This window comes from Phocoena phocoena, chromosome 14 (assembly GCF_963924675.1).
Source record: "Phocoena phocoena chromosome 14, mPhoPho1.1, whole genome shotgun sequence".
NCBI classification, from domain to species: domain Eukaryota; kingdom Metazoa; phylum Chordata; class Mammalia; order Artiodactyla; family Phocoenidae; genus Phocoena; species Phocoena phocoena.
In genome coordinates this window covers 51,892,861-51,912,250 of record NC_089232.1, presented here as the reverse complement: position 1 = coordinate 51,912,250, position 19,390 = coordinate 51,892,861, and the positions used below count along the sequence as shown (strand labels likewise).

At 42.5% G+C, this 19,390-nt stretch overlaps 1 protein-coding gene across 1 annotated transcript in view; it reads left to right on the top strand.

The window, feature by feature from the left end:
- Positions 1 to 19,390, top strand: part of RHOQ (ras homolog family member Q) — a 39,246-nt gene that overhangs the window by 15,227 nt on the left and 4,629 nt on the right. The window contains exons 3-4 of the mRNA XM_065891693.1: positions 16,949 to 17,113; positions 17,420 to 17,515. Of these exons, the coding sequence (XP_065747765.1) occupies positions 16,949 to 17,113; positions 17,420 to 17,515 (261 nt within the window). The remainder of the gene's footprint in view (positions 1 to 16,948; positions 17,114 to 17,419; positions 17,516 to 19,390) is intronic.

The window sequence follows — 19,390 nt, the reverse complement described above, 5'->3', positions numbered from 1 at the left end:
CCTAGGGCCTCGTGTCCTTCAGTTCTGAGAAATTTTCTTGGTTTATTTCTTTGATTTCTTCACTTCCAATTAATCTCTTCTGTTTCACTAGAACTTCCAGTATTTAGATATTAGAGGTTTTGGGGGTGGTCCTCTAATTGTGCCTTCTCTGTGTCTTTTTGCTCTATTTTTGGGAGAGTTCCTCAATTTTATCATCTGCCCCTTCTATTTTTTTTTAATGTGATTCTATTTTTAATTTTCAAGAACCTTTTCCTGTTCTTTGGATGTTCCTTTTTTTTTTCTTTATCATCTTCTAAGTTTGGATTGGCTTGCTTTTGGTTTGAATATCTTCTCTAATTTCTCTGAGGGTATTAATGATAGCTTTTTGAAATTTTTGTCTCCCTGCATAGTCTCTCGTTTTGATCTCTGCCTTTTGTGGCAGTTCCTCAGGTGTCTACTCACATTTACGAGAGTGGCGTTGGAGAATGGGAAACTCTGCGTATACATGGGGCTGGATGACTCTGGCCCTTACTGAACGTCTGGGTTTCTCAGCCTCAGCACTGTTGATATTTCGGGCTGGACAGTTTGTTGTGAATGCTGTCCTGTGAACTGTAGGATGTTTAGCAGCATCCGTACTGTCTTCCCTACCCCAATCATGATGATCAGGAATGTCCCAGACATTGCCAGGTGTTCCCTTGGGGCAACGTCAGCCTTTGCTCCTTCTACCCCCATTTGAGAACCACTACTGTAGGGTGATTCATCTGGGTCTTTTCATTGGGGAACCTGGTCCTTCCTCTTGCACTGTTCATATTCCCCAGAAAAGAATCTTGTACTCTACTGCCTGAGTGGTTCCTGCTGGGCTGCCACTGTTCTGGGAGGTGAGGGGAGGAAGCAGGGTAAGGGTCTCAATTTTCAGTGTACCCTGGCCTTGTGTGTTCAGTATGTTCAACTGGGCCCTGTGTCCTCCCACCCAGGGAACCCTCTGTTCTTCCCTTTCCGGGGAATAAATATCCTCCTCCTTTCATCAGGGCTGGGGAGAGTATTTATCATGATAGAGGACAGATCTGGGGTTTAACTGCTTCATAAGCAGACTGTCAGTCTGCCCTCTTGTTTGTGGCTCCACCTTCAACCCACTTTCAGAACGCACTGCTCCAGCTCCCACACCTTTAGGGGGTTCTGTTGTACGGAACCGGGTGCTTCTTAACTTCTCCTCATTGCTGGCCCAGGATCTGGCTCCCAGGGTCTGCTAAATCAGTTCCTACTTGTTCTTTGGTTTTCTAGCTTCTAAAATTGTGTGGCTGTTGTCTCCTTCCCTGTTTGCTTTTCCTGTGGCTTTATGCCTTTTTTTTTAAATTACTGTACATGTCAGAGGATTTTGGAAAGATCAAAGATAGATTCACGTGTTCAACTGGCTAGCATTTAACTGAATTCTTCTCCAATTTGTTTTAATAGTTAGAAAACATAAATATGAAGATCAAAGCTATAGTGATAGATACCTTTTCAGTGCCTGTTATCCAGTGTACCTTTCCTTAGCATAACGTTCCCAGGAAAATGAATTCATTAGAAGCTTTCTTGGGATTCAGGCTTTGGAGCAAAAGGTCTTAGAGGAGATGTGAATTTCATCTGGCTCCTGGAACCACATGGTCAACTGCCCCTCCCACACGGGAGCTCGGCTTTCTAGTGTTCAGCATGTTTGTCCACCACGTTTAGCGTCTTACCGTTGGGCAAAGCTAAATGGACACAAATATTCTAATTAGGCAGTTTCTCCTTTGCTAGACTCTATTTAGAGTCTCTATAGACAATAACTTTTAAGTCAACATTTTTCGGACAGGCCAAAACATACTCTATTAGGTTACAGCTTCCTTTAGTTACATTTTAATCACCTTGATTAGATTCGGGTGTTTTCAAGAATCTCGGTCATGTCTTAGTAATGACCCATATCGCAGATGACTAATGACGATTATGGTTTCATTTTCATGAATTTAATTCTCAACATGTAGCCATATGTCAAATTATTAGGGTGTCCTACTATAGTTCCCCTATATTTATTAACTGACATTGGGAGGCAGGAAGGGGCACTTCCAGCTCTGGGGATGGGGGTGGGGGAGGGTCGGGACTGTGTTCCTAGGTGAGGAGGTGGCATGAGTGTGTGGGTTTGGGGTGGGGACAGGACATGGGTAGAACAGGTATTCCATGCAGCCTTTTCTAGTCCTCAGGTGGTAGACATACTCACTCCTGTGAATTCCTGTGGCACTTAGCGTATGTGTCTCTTGTCATTAATCTCGTGCCTACATCAGAGGCCTTCTCTGGACCTGTTTGTCCCATTTAATCTTAACAACCACCTCTGAGGTAGGTGATATTATCCACCCCTCCCCCTGCCTTTGTTTTAATGGATGAGAAAACAGGCACACTAAAGTCACTAGTATGAGTTACACGCGCAGCCCCTGAGAGCAGCACTGGAACTCAGGCCAGGCCCGCAGGCTCCTGATCTGTAAGTCGTTCAATTAGTGACTTCCCCTGCTGCCAGGGTCTTACTAGGTTGCTTAACTAAGCTAGTGGCTCTCTGAAGGGAGATGTGTGCTGTTTGATTTTCCAGGAAGCAGCAGACTCCCTAAAGGGGTTGATGTGTGGGCTTGGAAAGGACTCAGCTTAGTGGGTTACACCAGGCTGGGCTGAGAGCTGGAACCTTGCAGGTTCCCGTGCAGCTTGACCAGGCTCTACGTTCCACACCTGCTATGGTTGAAAACTGCCTCCACCTCCACCCTGACCTGCCCAACTGCTCCAGCCACAGTTTCGCCGGCACTTCACCGACTTCATCCTGGCCTCAACTGCTGCCCTCCACCCCAGATGGGGGGATGACAGCTGCTGTCCCAACACTGCCTCCAAGGGTTTTATGAGGATACGCAGAAGAGAATGGACATTTGAAACCCCTGGAATGACCGGGGTTTTTCTTGCAGAGCTTTGTTGTTTCCTTGTCTGCCCATAGTGTTGCTTCTTTTTGATTTTGTTTCACGGGCTCTCAGTTTGTTTTGGTCAATGTCACATCTTCCTAGCCAGGTTCTCTGTGGTGGGAAGTCCAGCTCCTGGATTGGCTGAGCTTCTGGGAGCACGAGGATGCTCGTACAAACGTGGGTCCAGTGAGCCTTTTACAGGCAGCAGCTGAAAACTGCCCGTGCTGTTGTGCTGTTTGCAGCACAGGGCAGAGAGGGCCTGGCGGCAAGGGCTGGATGGCCACATCAGAGTCCACGTGCATCGTGATTCTTTTTCAGTTCTCAGGTCTCGTTTACCATTGTTTTAAAAAAATACATGTGGGGTATATTAGTTTAGCTATCTTCAGTTGTTTTAATAAAATTCCTGACTTCAGTTCTCGCCTGCCATGTAAACATATGCACTTTGTAAGCAGCCACATTTCTCAGTGTGTTCTTCACAAAGTCACTTTTACCCTCAATCCTCCTTTTCCACCGATTTATTCCTCTCTGCCAAATCTGCCGAAACTGAAGAGCTAAGGAACACTACTGGCCGTGGTGATAAACTCGCAGCCGCCACACAGGCTCCATGCTAGCTCATTTAATCTTCCAACAGTTTAGTCCATTTTATAGATGAAGGAAAGGAAACGGTAAGTAACTTGCCTGGAGCCACATAGCCAGTAAAACTATGATTCAAAGATTTAAAAGGTCTGTGTCTAAAACCTGTGACCTGCTGCTTGCTTAGAACAAAGGGGCCAGGAGGGTCCTAAACTAGTTGATTGGAGAACTGCCTTCCTGCCTCATTTCTGCCCAACTGTCCTGTAACTTTGGACAAGTTGGACGAGTTTCTCTGAGCCTCAGTTTCCTCATCAGTAAAGTGGGAGCTGCCCTATCTCATAGGCTGATGGTGAGGGTTTGGTGGGATAGTAGGGCTAGCGTGAAAGCAGGAGCAAGGCGCTCTGTGCTGTGAAGCAAAATAAGGCTAGAGTAACATAATGCGGTGACTCGTTAATAAGCCCGGAAAAGAGCTCTGCTGGGAGCCTCCTGTAGCACGAGAAGGCCAGAGCTGGAGGGGAGAAGATGAAGTGGGTGATGCAGAAGAGGCAGAGTAGGGGTTATGAGACATGCCCGAAGGAGGGTAAGCTGTGCTCCACAAAGTGGAAGCGTGTCACTATGATGAATGCAGGTCCTGAGGAGTGGATGGCTTGGGTATTTCTGCCAGGGACTCCCTGCAGGGAAAGGGTATTTCTGCCACGTGCAGGCACCTCTCTGAATTTCAAAGAAATCTCTGTGTGTGTGTGTACGCACACACGTGTGTAGGCCCATGAGGACCCAACTTTGCATACTTGTGGACCTGTGTGTATTTTCCTTAAATTAAGGTGAAATTCACCCAACATAAAATTAATCATTCTTAAGTGTACAATTCAGTGGCATTTAATACCTTCACAATGTTGCATAACTTCCACCTCTGTCGAGTTGCAGAACATTTTCATCACCCCAACAGAAATTGTGTGTACTTTCTAAAGGGCCTGTTCTGTGAAAATGTATTTGTGAACCACATTAGGTCATCCTGGTTTTGCCTACCTGCCCAGAAGCCTCCCTCCCTCGTCTGCCTGTCCCATGTCTTTGGCCAAGGAGTGTGGTCCAAGACCTCAGATTCCGAATGGGTTTGCTAGTCATGGTAAACTCCTTCATGCAGTGTGGCTGTCTCCGGTGGGCATGGAGAAGACCAGCATTTCAGGCTTAATCAGAGGGTAGTTCCTGCGGCTTCTCTCGCCGCTTGACTGCCTGTCCTTAGTGTATTAGAAGTCTGTGTTTAAGGGTGTCTGCCAGTGAGAGACTTCAGTCATCGTAAGCCTCTTCCTCAGCCTCAGAGGCGAAGAAGGTAGGTGGAGGAAAATGGTGTTTCCTCTGCATTTGGCCCATCTGTAACTCCTAGTTCTATGCTGGTGCCCTCGCCACATGGGAAGCCCAGGTGACCTGAATCCACAATGCCCAACAGTCCTCTGTAGCTCAAGCATTAAAAGGGTAAGAGGGGGCTTCCCTGGTGGCACAGTGGTTGAGAGTCCGCCTGCCGATGCAGGGGACACGGGTTCGTGCCCCGGTCTGGGAAGATCCCACATGCCACGGAGCAGCTGGGCCCGTGAGCCATGGCCGCTGAGCCTGCGCGTCCGGAGCCTGTGCTCCGCAACGGGAGAGGCCACAACAGTGAGAGGCCCGCGTACCGCAAAAGAAAAAAAGAAAAAAAAAGGGTAAGAAGGCTGTTCCCCTGGAAGTGTCAGGCCTGGTACTTATATATGCCTGCCTCCAAATAGCTGGCCCTGGGCAGCATCCACTCCCCTGTGATACAGGGACCACAGCACCAGCCAATGTAGTGGGGATCCCTGAATAGTCTCCATGAGCTGCAGAGGTGGGGCCAGTGAGTAGCAAATCCTTCCATACTGAGTGAGGGGTGGAGGGAGAGAGAGGGAGACAGAGAGGAGGAGCAGCAGAAGGAGAAGAAGCGGTGAGGAAAGAGCTGCCTTCAGTCATCTAGGGACTACTTGATGCTGATTCCACTGCTTAGATCTTGTGCTCACCCAGGAACCAATATCAGGCACACCTCAGAGGTACTGCAAGTTCAGACCATGCAATAAAAAGTGAGCGTATGAATTTTTTGCTTTCCTAGTGCATGTGAAAGTTATGTTTATACAGTAGTCTATTACGTGTGCAAAAGCATTATGTCTAAAGAAAAAGTGCATACCTTAATTAAAAACTATTGCTTAAAAATGCTAACCATCACCTGAGCCTTCAGTGAGTTCATAGTAGTAACGTCAAAGATCACTGATCAGGGACTTCCCTGGCAGTCCAGTGGTTAAGACTTCACCTTCCAATGCAGCGGGTGTGGGTTCAATCCCTGGTGGGGGAGCTAGGATCCCACATGCCTCACAGCCAAAAAACCGAAACAGAAACAATATTGTAACAAATTCAGTAAAGACTTTAAAAATGGTCCACATCAAAAAAAGAAAATCTTTAAAAAAAAAGATCACTGATCATAGATCACCATAACAAATACAATAATGCTTTTTTTTAAAGACCTGAAATATTGCGAGAACTACCAAAGTGTGACACATAGACATGAGGTGAGCAAATGCTGTTGGAAAAATGGCACTGATAGACTTGCTCGCTGCAGGGTTGCGACATGTCTTCAATTTGTAAAACATGCAGTCTGCAAAGTGCAATGAACTGAAGCGCAATAAAAGAGGTATGCCTGTGCTTTGGCCGGGGGCAGAGAATGAGCCCCTTGGATAATCCAGGGACCACTTCATTCTGATTGGACTACTTGGATCATGTGCCCACCTAGGAGCCAGTGACTCTGGCCGGGGGGTAGGGAATGAAACTCCATGATTGGCTTAAATCCAACCAGGAATTCTTTAAGCTAGATATGGGGTCAGGGTTCCCAGGGGCATGTGTCTGAATAGAGGAGTGGTGGGTCTTGACCTAAATCAGTTTTGCAAAGAAAGAACAAGTAGGAGAAGGATGCTGGGTAGACAGTCAATGATATCCTCCATCCTAGATAAAACAAATGTCAAGACAATGGAAAAAACGTGGTGGTGAAAAACAGTAGCAGGAACTAAAATGCTGGAAGAATTGCTCCGTCTGAGGCTCTGCGCCTTAGAGCTCACCTTATTATTCAGGAAGGTGGGTTGGACAGAGAAAGGGCCCTGATCTTAGGAGGCAGTTGGAATCTTGGCTGAAAGCGGTAACTGCAACCTGAGAAATTCACCTGTTATTGGAGGATTCAGAGGCTTTATCCATCATCTCCAGCTCTGCAGCCGATAAAGGAGGTGCAGGCCACCGTGATCTGGCTGCAGTTTGTCCTTCTGACTTCATCTCCCACACGCTACCCTCATTCATTCAGCAAGAATTTAATAAGCAGCTATTATAAACCAGACTTTGAAGAGTAGTCCTCTGCCCTCGCGGAGTCCTGTGGAGGATACAGATAAGAAAAGAGGTAGTTGTATTACAATGTAAGAAATGGGACGACAGGAGAAGGTGTTACAGAGAGAGGGACCTTGATCTGAATTGGGGGTTTGGAGAAGGTTTGTTGGACCAAGAGATTTTTAGACCAGAGCTTGAAAGATGAGTAGGAGCTGCCCAGGTGAGGAGTGTGGAGAGGGAAGAACAGACTGGCTGGGCAAGTGGTTGACTGACTTTGTGTTTGGGGTTGATACTGAGGACTCCCAGAGTTATGGTTTGATCCTGATGGAGTGGTGATGTCTTTTCGTGAGATGGTGAACTCAATAGGACTTGCAGATTTGAGGGGGAAGAAATGACTTTAGTTTAGAAATGTTGAATCTGAGATAATTCTGATTCAGCCAAAAGGAGGCATCTAGAGCTGGGTCTGGAACTCAGAGGCAGAGAGCTCTTCCAGATACTCGTTTCCCACTGTCAACATCTTGAGCTTAAAATGCCCAAAATTGGCCTCTTGAGTTTTCTCCCTAATGTGTTTCTCCACCTTCAGTCTTCCTCATCCCTGTGAAAGACATTATCCATCCAGCTGCACAAGCTGAACCCTGGATTATTCCAGAAGGCTCCCTGGAGGCATCTGTCAGGGCTTTTCTGCCTTGGGCCTTTTGCCCCTAGTGTCCTATATCTGGCTTCTCAAAGCATCCCTCACATCTCAGGTAGACGTCGCTCCCTCCGAGAGGTCTTTCCAGACCACCAAGACTGAAACTGCTCGTCCTGGTTATTCTCTGTCTCCTGGCTGTTTTCCTTCACAGCACCTATCCCAGTTCGCATTTGTAATCATTTTTGTCCCAATTTGTTAAATACCTGACTCAGTGCCTCTAGTATGTTAGATCCATCCCCCCTTTGATAACAATTTTTATAACATGTTTCTCCTATACTTATCTTCAAATGAAGTCTATAGCTAATACAACCTTTCTGTATATATAATTTTAAATCAGTATAACATCCTGGCAGTAATAGGAAGGCAAAATAAAAGGAAAGTAATTCATAATCAACATATTTATTTCAGGGCTTCCCTGGTGGCGCAGTGGTTGAGAGTCCGCCTGCCGAAGCAGGGGACATGGGTTCGTGCCCCGGTCCGGGAAGATCCCACATGCCGCAGAGCGGCTGGGCCCGTGAGCCATGGCCGCTGAGCCTGCGCGTCCGGAGCCTGTGCTCCGCAATGGGAGAGGCCACAACAGTGAGAGGCCCGCGTACCGCAAAAAAAAAAAAAAAAAATTTATTTCAGTATTAAATTCCTAAGTTCCCAGGGCTGAGTACTCAGAAATCATAATGAAGTAGTCAGGTGAACAACCATGAATGCAATAGCTCTAAAAGTTGACTAACGGGTTTGTGTTTTAGTGACAATTAGGGTACTAAGAGCAATATTGCCAGTGGTGTGCGATTTTCTGCATTGGTAAGCAACTCCTGTAATGTTTGCACAACATCAAGTAAATCTACCTTTCTACTAATATGCAACAGAGATAGATCCTAGATTCAGGTTATTATTAAAAGTTTTTTCATAGTCATTCAGTGCCTAGAGGCACACTCATCAATCATGCAGGACCCAGGACTGTTTTTCACTACACAGGTCAGGTAGCACCCTGGCTCACACCCCTAAATGCTGGTAGAGTTCCCCCGTTCGTGTTGACGATCAAAAATACCTCCCGCGCTTCCACAGTGTCCCCTGGACCCAGAGTAGTCCTGCCCTAGTGGGGAGGCACTTGCCTCTCCTCTGTTGTACTGTGAATTCCACGAGGGCAGGGTCCACGTCTGTTTCTCGCTGGAGTACACAGTGTTCAGCACCTAGTGGGTTTATATTTGTTGAAATGAAAGAATGCATGACTATTCCATCAACATGAAATTTGTACCAAAAAAAGTTAGGAAAGGAGTACACTGCACAGAAGTGTGACCTGACATTGACCTTCCTTCTGCATGCCTTAGGCCAGCTGACCTCTGTTTTAGTGAAAGAGACTTGCAATTATAGCTCCAGACAATGTAGAATTGCAGCTCTTAAATCCTTTACAATGAAGGAAGTCATCTCACCATGCACAAAAGAAATTGCACTGTCTCTGAAGCTGTGGTTTGTCTTTTTTTGGAAAGTCAGGCTTGTCTGTTGAAGAGCTCAAAACACTTGACCAGCTCTCTCATTTATCTTAACATGTGTATGCTATATTTATTCTCCTCTCACAGATGGGGAAATGAAGCTTGCCGAAGGGCCATATTTAGTTGAGTGTTGATCCTCTGCCTTGGGGGGTCAGCTTAGATAAAACAGTATCCTAAAACTCAATTTTTATGCAGTAGTTTAAACCTCCACCCACATTAAATCTGTTACTAGGGCTGCTCACAAGGGTAAAAAGTGTTAGTTTGAGCGTTTTTAACCATGTGACGTGGCGATCTAGTTCAGTCCTCTCCTTTTAGAGATGAGGAAGTGCAGGTTCACGAGACACGGTTAGATAATGGCAGAACCAGTTCTCCAGCTGGTCGTCTTTCTGCTACCGCACATTTCAACCTTTCTCTCTCTCTCTTTTTTTTTCTCCAGCTAACCTAAACAGGAGTTATAATAAGTCAGGCAGCCAAAAGGAAGATAATAATGGAAAAGAAGCCAAAGATCTGGTCCACTAGCTGCTAAATAATTAATAAATTAACTGGGAGACTGACTTATTCTAATCAAAATATATGAAGATGACAGTTGCTTAAAGTTAGAAGCTGAACCTTCAGTTTCAAGAATTCTTTTACCGAGAGCTAATCAGGCTCATGATAAGTAAATACCATCTCACAACTGAACAGAGATTTTAAAAAAGGAAAGGAAGGAAGGAAGGAAAGAAAAAAGGACGGAAAAAAAGTCAAATATTTTTAAAGTTTTTGAAAAACAATGATCTCTTAGGAATTTCCAGCACTTAAAGAGAATTCTCCTCCCCAAATTTTCTTTAGTCCACCTGTAGCAGGAGAGTGGTAGGTAAATTCAATAAACTCATCATCGATGCATTTTGAACCAAACTTACCAAAATATTCCACAAAAGAACTCAACACAGCTTCCTTGAAAAAGTTATTTTTAAGGGGGTGAAAGGTGATATTTCACAAAGTTAAATACAAAATGAACTTGAAAGTGACAAAAGGACACAAAAAAATGAGGTTTCATAGACTACTGTTACCAAGAATTATTGAAGAAATGTTGATAATTTATAAGATTTCTGACAAAACACTTCATCTTCAGAAGCTAGCTTCAGTCCATGTGCCCTCTTGGCTTTAGTATAGCACCTTTTAGGGGGTAGAGTGATTCAAGAGCCATGCCTGATACCTATTTTAGGCTTCTCACCAGAAACAGATGTTTCAGATGGAGATTACTACTCCTTCATTTACCGCAAGCCACCAGTTGTCAGGGACATTCTTACTTAGTTGCCTTACATTTTATATATCTCCAAGTAGTCAGAAGCTGTTTTAGACTTTAGAAGTCTGGGGCTTGTCTGTTAAAGAATTATTCAGTTGTGGTCCCACTTTTTCTAGGTTGTTACAGAGGAAAAATTCTTACAAGTTTTGATAATGACTGTTTTCTGAATCAAAGTAACGCCCTGGATTATTCGGAGGCGTAATATATTCTTATAGCACATATAGTCTTCAAAGCACTTGTCGTTGATAATCTCCCATTTTACAGACGGATAAACGAAGGCTCTAAGAAATAAGTGACTTGACCAAGGCCACATGCTAGTAGGTCATATATGTTCCAATCCTCTCCGTTCTGTAAGGCTCAACCCAAATGGCACCTCTTGTAAAAGTCGTTTTTTAGAGTCCCCTAATTACTACCCTTGGTTTTCACCACATTCTGACTTGTAATACAATGTCTGCATACATTTGTCTCCCTTGCTGTGAACTCCCTATGAGCAGAAACCGTTATAAATGTTTTTGTCTCTTCCAACTTACCAATTCTCCCTCCTCAGTGCCAACTTTAAGCATGTTCTCTCGTCAGCACCGCAGTTTCTTCTTCTGTTCTAGGCTGTGACTTTGAGGTCTACAAAGTTCTAGTGAGGTGCACGGGTATTATTGCTCATTCGTGTTCGTTGCCATATTTTCAACATACAGGTATCTTATGAGAGCTTTGCAAATGTTGAAATTGTTTGACGGGTCAGAAAGGATCTAAACCTTGGCCTTCCTTCATTTCCCTGATGGGTGCACATTCTGGGCACATAGTAGTGATACCAACCAGGGTTCTTGGCCTTCCCCAGTCAATAGAAATTGACTAGAGGCCAGACAAGAGATTCAGGCAAGGCTTTTTTGGGGCCCCTGCTGCAGCAGGGGGGAGGGAGGGAGAACAAACAACAGGTTTCCTTGCTTGCTTACTTGCTGAGCAGGGGCGAGCTTGTTCCTTACATGGGGTGAGGGTAGGGGTGTGTCCAGGGGTTGGGCTGGAGGGGCGGCTTAGGTGGTGGTGTGTGCAGGGGGCATACACAGTACCCTGCTTTTCCTCCTGACACTCTGTTTTTGCTCCAGGCTCTTCAGAAGGGGCAGTTGGGTTTTCTGGTCTCTTTGTATTGATCTCTTTTGGGTCCAGAATTTGCCCCAACTGCGATGCACACAGTTATTTTTAGTCTCATGTAGTTTCTTTGTATCTTGTTGCTCCAGGAGAGGTTTATTCAGGCACAAGCATTGCAGCACTGTAGCAAAGCTTCCCAGGTCCCAACCTGTCTCAGTAGGCGCTTATTAATGTTTCTTTGATTAAGCATTTATATATTCACCTGCTCCAATTTACACTCTCCCATTGTTGTATCTGACTGCCTTTTTCTATGTACATGTCTTGAATTCCCGACTAAACTATAAGCTCCAAAGGGGACGAGGGGACGATTATATTTTTTATTTGTGTGTACGTGTCCTTAGAACATTTTCCATGCAGTATGACCTCAAAACATCTTTGCTAATTGATTATCAGTGACCAGTTGTGTGATAGAATACCACAGAAAGCATGGCAAGGCCTATACCACCCAACTTGAGTGATTTTGCTTAAAGTACATATTTTGGATAAGTATTTTAAATAGGTGTACACAGTCTAAAAACATGGTTTTTTAAAAATTTTTATTGGAGTATAATTGCTTTACAATGGTGTGTTAGTTTCTGCTTTACAACAGAGTGAATCAGTTATACATATACATATAATCCCCATATCTCTTCCCTCTTGCGTCTCCCTCCCTCCCACCCTCCCTATTCCCACCCTTCTAGCTGGTTACAAAGCACCGAGCTGATCTCCCTGTGCTATGCGACTGCTTCCCACTAGCTATCTATTTTACATTTGGTAGTGTATATATGTCCATATATACACTACCACTCTCTCACTTTGTCCCAGCTTACCCTTCCCCCTCCCCGTTTCCTCAAGTCCATTCTCTAGTAGGTCTGCGTCTCTGCGTCTTTATTCCCGTCTTGCCCTTAGGTTCTTCACGACCATTTTTTTTTTTTTTTAGATTCCATATATATGTGTTAGCATACGGTATTTGTCTTTCTCTTTCTGACTTACTTCACTCTGTATGACAGACTCTAGGTCCATCCACCTCAATACAAATAGCTCAATTTTGTTTCTTTTTACGGCTGAGTAATATTCCATTGTATATACGTGCCACATCTTCTTTACCCATTCATCTGTCGATGGACACTTAGGTTGCTTCCATGTCTTGGCTATTGTAAATAGAGCTGCAATGAACATTGTGGTACAAAAACATGTATTTTAAACAGGTCACTAAAGTGGGAGGGAGCACCCAGGTCCACGCCAAGGGAACAAAGGTGGTACAGAAATGGGCACGCTTCTGGGCTGCTGACTGAGCTGGGCATAAAAAGGGGTCTCCTGACTGATGGCCATTTGCCACAGTTCTCTGTTGCACCTGAAGGTGTTTTGTTTCCTCTCAGAGCACATTTCGTTGGTCTCTTATTGTCTGTGGACTTTTGTCAGATTGTCAGTGTGTGATATTGTTGAAGGGTGAAGCTTGTCATCCTCACAGATCAGGCACTCTTGATGAGAATGGAGAGCCTAATCACTAAGCTACCAGAATACATTGTAAAAAAATGGATCCCGCTGGTACTTAGCCAATTGATAAGAAGCTAAAGATTTTACTAAGCCGTTCAACAATCCTGTTGACCAAATTCACCATTGTTTTTGATGTAAGACAGTTGTCTTTAATACACTTGAGAACATTTCGGTTACCAGGCTGAAATGTTTAGATATCTACCTTTAAAAAAATTTTTTTGGACTAAAATGTAATTGATTTCTTAATTAGGAGGACACTAGAGAATTGGCTTTGAGGAATTCTTTTAAAAGAAAGGGCAGTTCCGCATTTAACTTTCTTTGTGTTGTCAAATTTTAAATATATAGCTGGGGAAGAAAGAAATGCATGCCTCAATTTATTTATCCCCAAATCTAAAATTTCACATTAAGTTCACTCAGGATATTACACAGTAGATATAAACAATTGTATATGATGCAGGGTACAGTATGCACAGGGAATCATTTATTTTTTTAATTTGCTATCTATTATTAGACTTCTAATTACTCAGGCTGGATGGAAGCAGAAAGGTCTCATTCTGATAATCACTGCCAATTATTTAGCTGGAGATTACAGGCAGAAGGAGTTCATTTTAGATGGTTCAGATTTAAGAAGTAACATTTCTTGCCAAGGAGTTCTAAACACACTTGTCTTTTTTTTTTAACCCCAATTCTTCACATTTTAACTATTCCAACAAAAATCTACAGTTTAACAAATCTAGAAATGATTAGTCTAGTTCCATTCCTTTGTGCCCACATGTCTCTCGAGGAAAATCAGTATGCACTGTGGTTATGAAAGGAATCTGTACGATAGACTTATGTTCTATAAAATGTTTGGATGAATATTTGAATATTAAGCATTTCTAGAGAACTTTGCATTCACTTGCTTTTTATTTCTTGTAATACCCTCCCAGAGAAAGAGTGCACTTTCTATTTCCCTGATGAGGTAAAATTTTCATTAAAAAAATCTAATTTGATTTTCTTAAAAAATGTGCAATTCTTTTTTTTATTACATTTTAAATAGTCTTAAGGCTCTTGAATCCCCCAGATGACTAATTAGTACAGTAATAATATATCATTCTCTTTTATTAATCTGAAAATTATACTGTCCTCAAGAGACCTCAGTTTGATTTGTGTGTTTTGATGCCAGAGTAGAAAATTTTATTTCTCACTAAAGGAGTTTCTTCCCTGTGGTTGGAGAGAGAACGATGCAGAGCCAGGGCTGATGTGCCACTGATGGGACCCTGCGTGGATTGGCAGAGAATAGGAGAACCAGTTTCCCGTGGGATGAAGAATTGACGTTAAAGAGTTGAAAGAGTTCTTTTATGTGCTTGGCACTCTGCTGAGTGCTTTAGTTGCAATATCTCATTTATTCCTCATAATCCTATGAGATAGTATCCTCATTTCTAATTCTGTGAAAACTGGATCTCGAAGTATGGATGAGGAGAGATTTGTAGCAAGAGCCCCCCATTCCCTGAGCGTGCCGTGTGCAAGTCTGCTCAGGAAAAAACTGCTGGGTAGTTGCCAGGTGGAATGCTAAGATCAAATACTGTCCCTTTAATTCTTCTTCTCGACATGCAGTTTGAAATAGGCAGTAGAGTACAAGAAGTATACTTAATTCACCAAATTGTACTGTTTAACACTCAAACTGATTTTTAAAACATGTTATACTTTTGATAATAGTCCTTTTGTAACTGACTGGGGTGCCAGCATGTTTCATACCCGTTTTGCGTGATCTCTTCATTAATCATTTCTTAACACCAGAGCACTGCTTTATTCGAATCCAATTAGAGGCCTCCACTTTTAAAAATAAATGCTAAAGAGATTGGGGATGGCATTTCCCGTCTTGTCCTGAGCCAACACTTGAGAAATCTTTCAGTGCCCTTGGCTCCAAACTGCGGGTGTGCCCTTCAAAAGCATCACAGAAAAACAGGAGGGTTAGCTCCAAAGTCAGGAGTTTGAGATAATATGAGTTTGAGTGTAACATTGTAGTAAGAAAAATGTCAGAAAATGACATGAAAGGAAAATTGTCCCATGAGAGAAATACTACCTGAAACTCTGAGTGGAAGATGTTTTTAATATGCCTTTAATTCCACATTCATGCAGTTCTAGTAGTGAAGCAGGTCATTTAAGAGGGGTGGTGGCTTAGGCCAAAAATAAAGTTTCCTTGAAACCAGATGAGAGGCTAGCCCTGACGAAAATGGAATCCTGACTGTTCACTCACAAAAATGTAAGCAAGTAGAATTTTGTGTCATAGGAAATAATCTAAATGAAACAGGATCTTCACTGTCTTTTGTGATGGAGAGATGCTAAAACAGCCCTTCTATAAAATGTGAAGCAGCAGTTTAAATATGGAAGGCATATTTTATAATAACCTGTAAGGGAAAAGAATCTGAAAAAGGATATCATATGTGTGTACATATATATATGTACACACATACATATATATATAATTGAATCACTTTGCTGTACACCTGAAACTAACACAACATTGTAAATCAACTATACTTCAATTAAAAAAAAAATAATATAGCAGTCTAACGTATTCCGGTCTGGAACCATGTCCAAGACATACTGAAAGGTGCAGAACAACATGGGTTGCACGGTTTTCATCTGTGTACAGATGTTTAAATATGTACAGTTGTAGGCATATACATGCACAGAAGATAACTGGAAAGATACATACGAAAAATCTACATTTCAGGAAAGGAATGGAAATTGGAGAGGAAGGGGGATTTTGTGAATTTACTCAGTATGTTTCTATCTTTAAATTTTTACACAAACATGCATATGTGCACACACACACACACACACACACACACACACACACACAAAACTAAGAAAACTATATAAACAGGGAAAGCAAAGATTTAAGGTCTCAGTGAAGATGTATAGTGGTTAAGGCATAGGTTCTGAAGTAAAACTGCCGGAGTTTGAATCCCATCTCCTTTACTTGCTATAAACTTCCTTACACAAGTTAGTTAATTTCTGTTGCCTTAGTTTAGACAAATGCAACACAGAGATAATGGTTCTTATGTCATATAGTTGTTACAAGAATTAAATAAGTAGGGCTTCCCTGGTGGCGCAGTGGTTGAGAGTCTGCCTGCCAATGCAGGGGACACGGGTTCAAGCCCTGGTCTGGGAAGATCCCACGTGCCACGGAGCAGCTGGGCCCGTGAGCTACAAATACTGAGCTCAGCGCGTCTGGAGCCTGTGCTCCGCAGCAAGAGAGGCCGCGACAGTGAGAGGCCCGCGCACCGCGATGAAGAGTGGCCCCCGCTTGCCACAACTAGAGAAAGCCCTCACACAGAAACGAAGACCCAACACAGCCAAAAATAAATAAATGAATAAATAAATTAAAAAAAAAAAAAAGAAATAAGTAATACATGAGAGAGCATATGGCTCATATGTTTAATAACATAGTGAACATTCAGATAATATTATTATAAATGACTATACTTAAACATCTAGCTACAATCAATTCTGTGTGCAAACTTTTCAGTTAAAAATGCTTCCAGGGCTTCCCTGGTGGCGCAGTGGTTGAGAGTCTGCCTGCCGATGCAGGGGACACGGGTTCGTGCCCCGGTCCGGGAAGATCCCACATGCCGCAGAGCGGCTGGGCCCGTGAACCATGGCCGCTGAGCCTGCGCATCTGGAGCCTGTGCTCTGCAACAGGAGAGGCCCGCGTACCACAAAAAAAAAAAAAAAAAAAAAATGCTTCCAGTGACAACTCTCGTCATCACAATGTATTTTCTCAGAGTTTCATTGTAGACGTTAATGATACTGTTATATTTTACCCCAGTGGTGTTCAGAGCTTCCAATTAGAATAGAATAGCAAAGACAAATGGAATTATGTTGTTTTTTTGTAGTATGTCATACATTCCATTTGTGGACTAGTCCTGACTTTGCTTCTTTGACCATCTAATCTAATGTACATATTTGTTAGTAAACTCTAGAAATGGAAATAATGAGGTTTTTCTTTCTCCCTTAGGAAGACTATGATCGTCTGAGGCCTTTATCTTATCCAATGACTGATGTCTTCCTTATATGCTTCTCTGTGGTAAATCCAGCCTCATTTCAAAATGTGAAAGAGGAGTGGGTACCAGAACTTAAGGAATACGCACCAAATGTACCCTTTTTATTAATAGGAACTCAGGTATGTCTGCTTTGATTTTACCCATTCAAGAATAACCTCTGTGGCCTGCCTTGTGGTGTTGCTCTCAGACAAATGGCCCTAAGGTATAGCAACTGAGATAATAATATGTTGAATCTCAGTTGTTATAATAAATTCTGTCACATTTTTGGAAAAAGTAGTGTCAAAGAAAGCAATTACTTGATTAGTTGGTTTTAAAGATTAGGTTCTTTTGTAATCCTTTTTTGATACGTGGGGTTAAATGGGATTACATGCTTTATCTCTAAAGACTGATAATATTATGGGACATTATTAACCTTTCTTAACTAGATTGATCTGCGAGATGACCCCAAAACTTTAGCAAGACTGAATGATATGAAGGAAAAACCTATATGTGTGGAACAAGGACAGAAACTAGCAAAAGAGGTAATGCAACCTTTACAGAATTTAAAAGTAAATGTAAATGAAGCTAAGGTGATAATAGAAGCTAATATTTATTGTGCTTTACTGTATGCCAGGCACTGTGCTGAGTGTTTTACATGCATTAGATCATTTAATCCTTGCCTCGACTCAGTGAGGTTGGTCTACTAGTACCTCTGTTTTATGGAGGAGAAAACAGAGGCACAGCCGTGTCAGGTAACTTGTAAGGTCCCGCAGGTAGTAAATGGCAGAGCTGGGCTTCAGTAAAGGCCTCACTCTGGCCTTTACTAAACCTGTGCTACACTGCCAACAATATTTTCCTAGTAAGTCATGTGTACAAAGAGGCGTCACAAATAGGGGCTGCTGAATCGGGCCCTGTCGTCAGTGAAGACTCATGGTGGAGAAGAAACGTGTGGTTGAATTCTCTTCCACAAGAGAATTTTTATGCAAGGTGGAATGTATTATCATTTAAAAAATATAACTGTGATGCACAAAATACCTTTTAACTTATATTCTTCCTCTCCCCAAAGTGAGGCTTACTTTTTTCTCCATTTGCCCCTAACATGATTGGATTCTATTTTTTAGATGTTATGACTTTAAAAGGACTTTCGTGGAAACGGAATATAATAAGGTGTTTTTAAAAATACTATCAGGAGGCAGAAGAAAGCAAGAAAACTTTTTGGAGAACAGTTTTTCCTAAAGCAAAAGATAAATAGCTTCACTAACAAGTTACTAGCAAGGAATTTCACATATTAAATTCTGTCATCTTAGGAGAGAAGGAATTTCTAAATTTCATAAAGGTAAAAGTCATAAATGAAAACATTGATGATTTAACTACGTAAAAATTTAATATGACATCAAATGCCAGAAACAAACTTAAAAGTCATATAACAAACTTGACATTTATGGCAGAAAAATGGGTTAATATCCTTAGTGGACATGAACCCCTTGCGTATGGATAAATCAGAAAAAGACATATGCATACCCCAATAGGAAAAGGGACTCAGAACATCAATGGGAGATTCTCCAAAAAATGCAGATTGCCATTGAAGAGAAAAAATATGTTCATATTCCTTAGTAATCAAATGTAAGTTCAATTTCCATCTGTAAAATTGGCACACAAAAGAAGAGACATTAATTAGAATACCCACTGTTCCAGGTGTAAGCAAATGGGTACTCTGTTGTTCTGTTGGTCTTCGAGTAAAAGCCTCGACAACATGCAAAAGCCTTAAAGTCATGTACACTTTTGATCAAGCAATTTCATAGGGAGGAGTTTATCCTAAGAATATTATACGGGATGTGCTTAAAGAGATAGCCATAAAGTTCCTGCATTGTTTATAATGGCAAAAAAAAAACCCTGCATCTGTTAAAAATTTATACTAATTTACTTACTGAGATGTTCATGTTTATTATGTAGTTTAAGGGGGGAAAAATGGTTGCAAAACACCATTTCTAGACCTGTCAGCAGCATTTGGCACAGTTGGTCCCTTCTTGAAACACATTCACTTGGCTTCCTTGAACGCCCTCTCTTGGGCTTTCTCCCGCTCGTGGGCCTCTCTTCCATCTCCCCGTCTCTGAATGTTGAGGGTCCAGGGATCCACACTCAGCTTCTTGGATGTCTTTCCTTCTATATCCACACTCAGCCTTTAAGCTTGGTAAGCTTCTATCCGTCTTGTGGTTTTAACAGTCTGCTACTGAGATTCCCAAATTTCTATCTGCAGCCTGGACCTCTTCCCTAAACTCTAGACTTGGTTATCTAACTGGTCATGCACCAAGTCCATCCGGGTGGTAAGCGTCTCAGAACTAACATGTCCAAAACAGAATTCCCAATTTTATCCTCTAGGCGTAGTCTTCTCAGTTACTCGGGTCAAAAACCTTGAA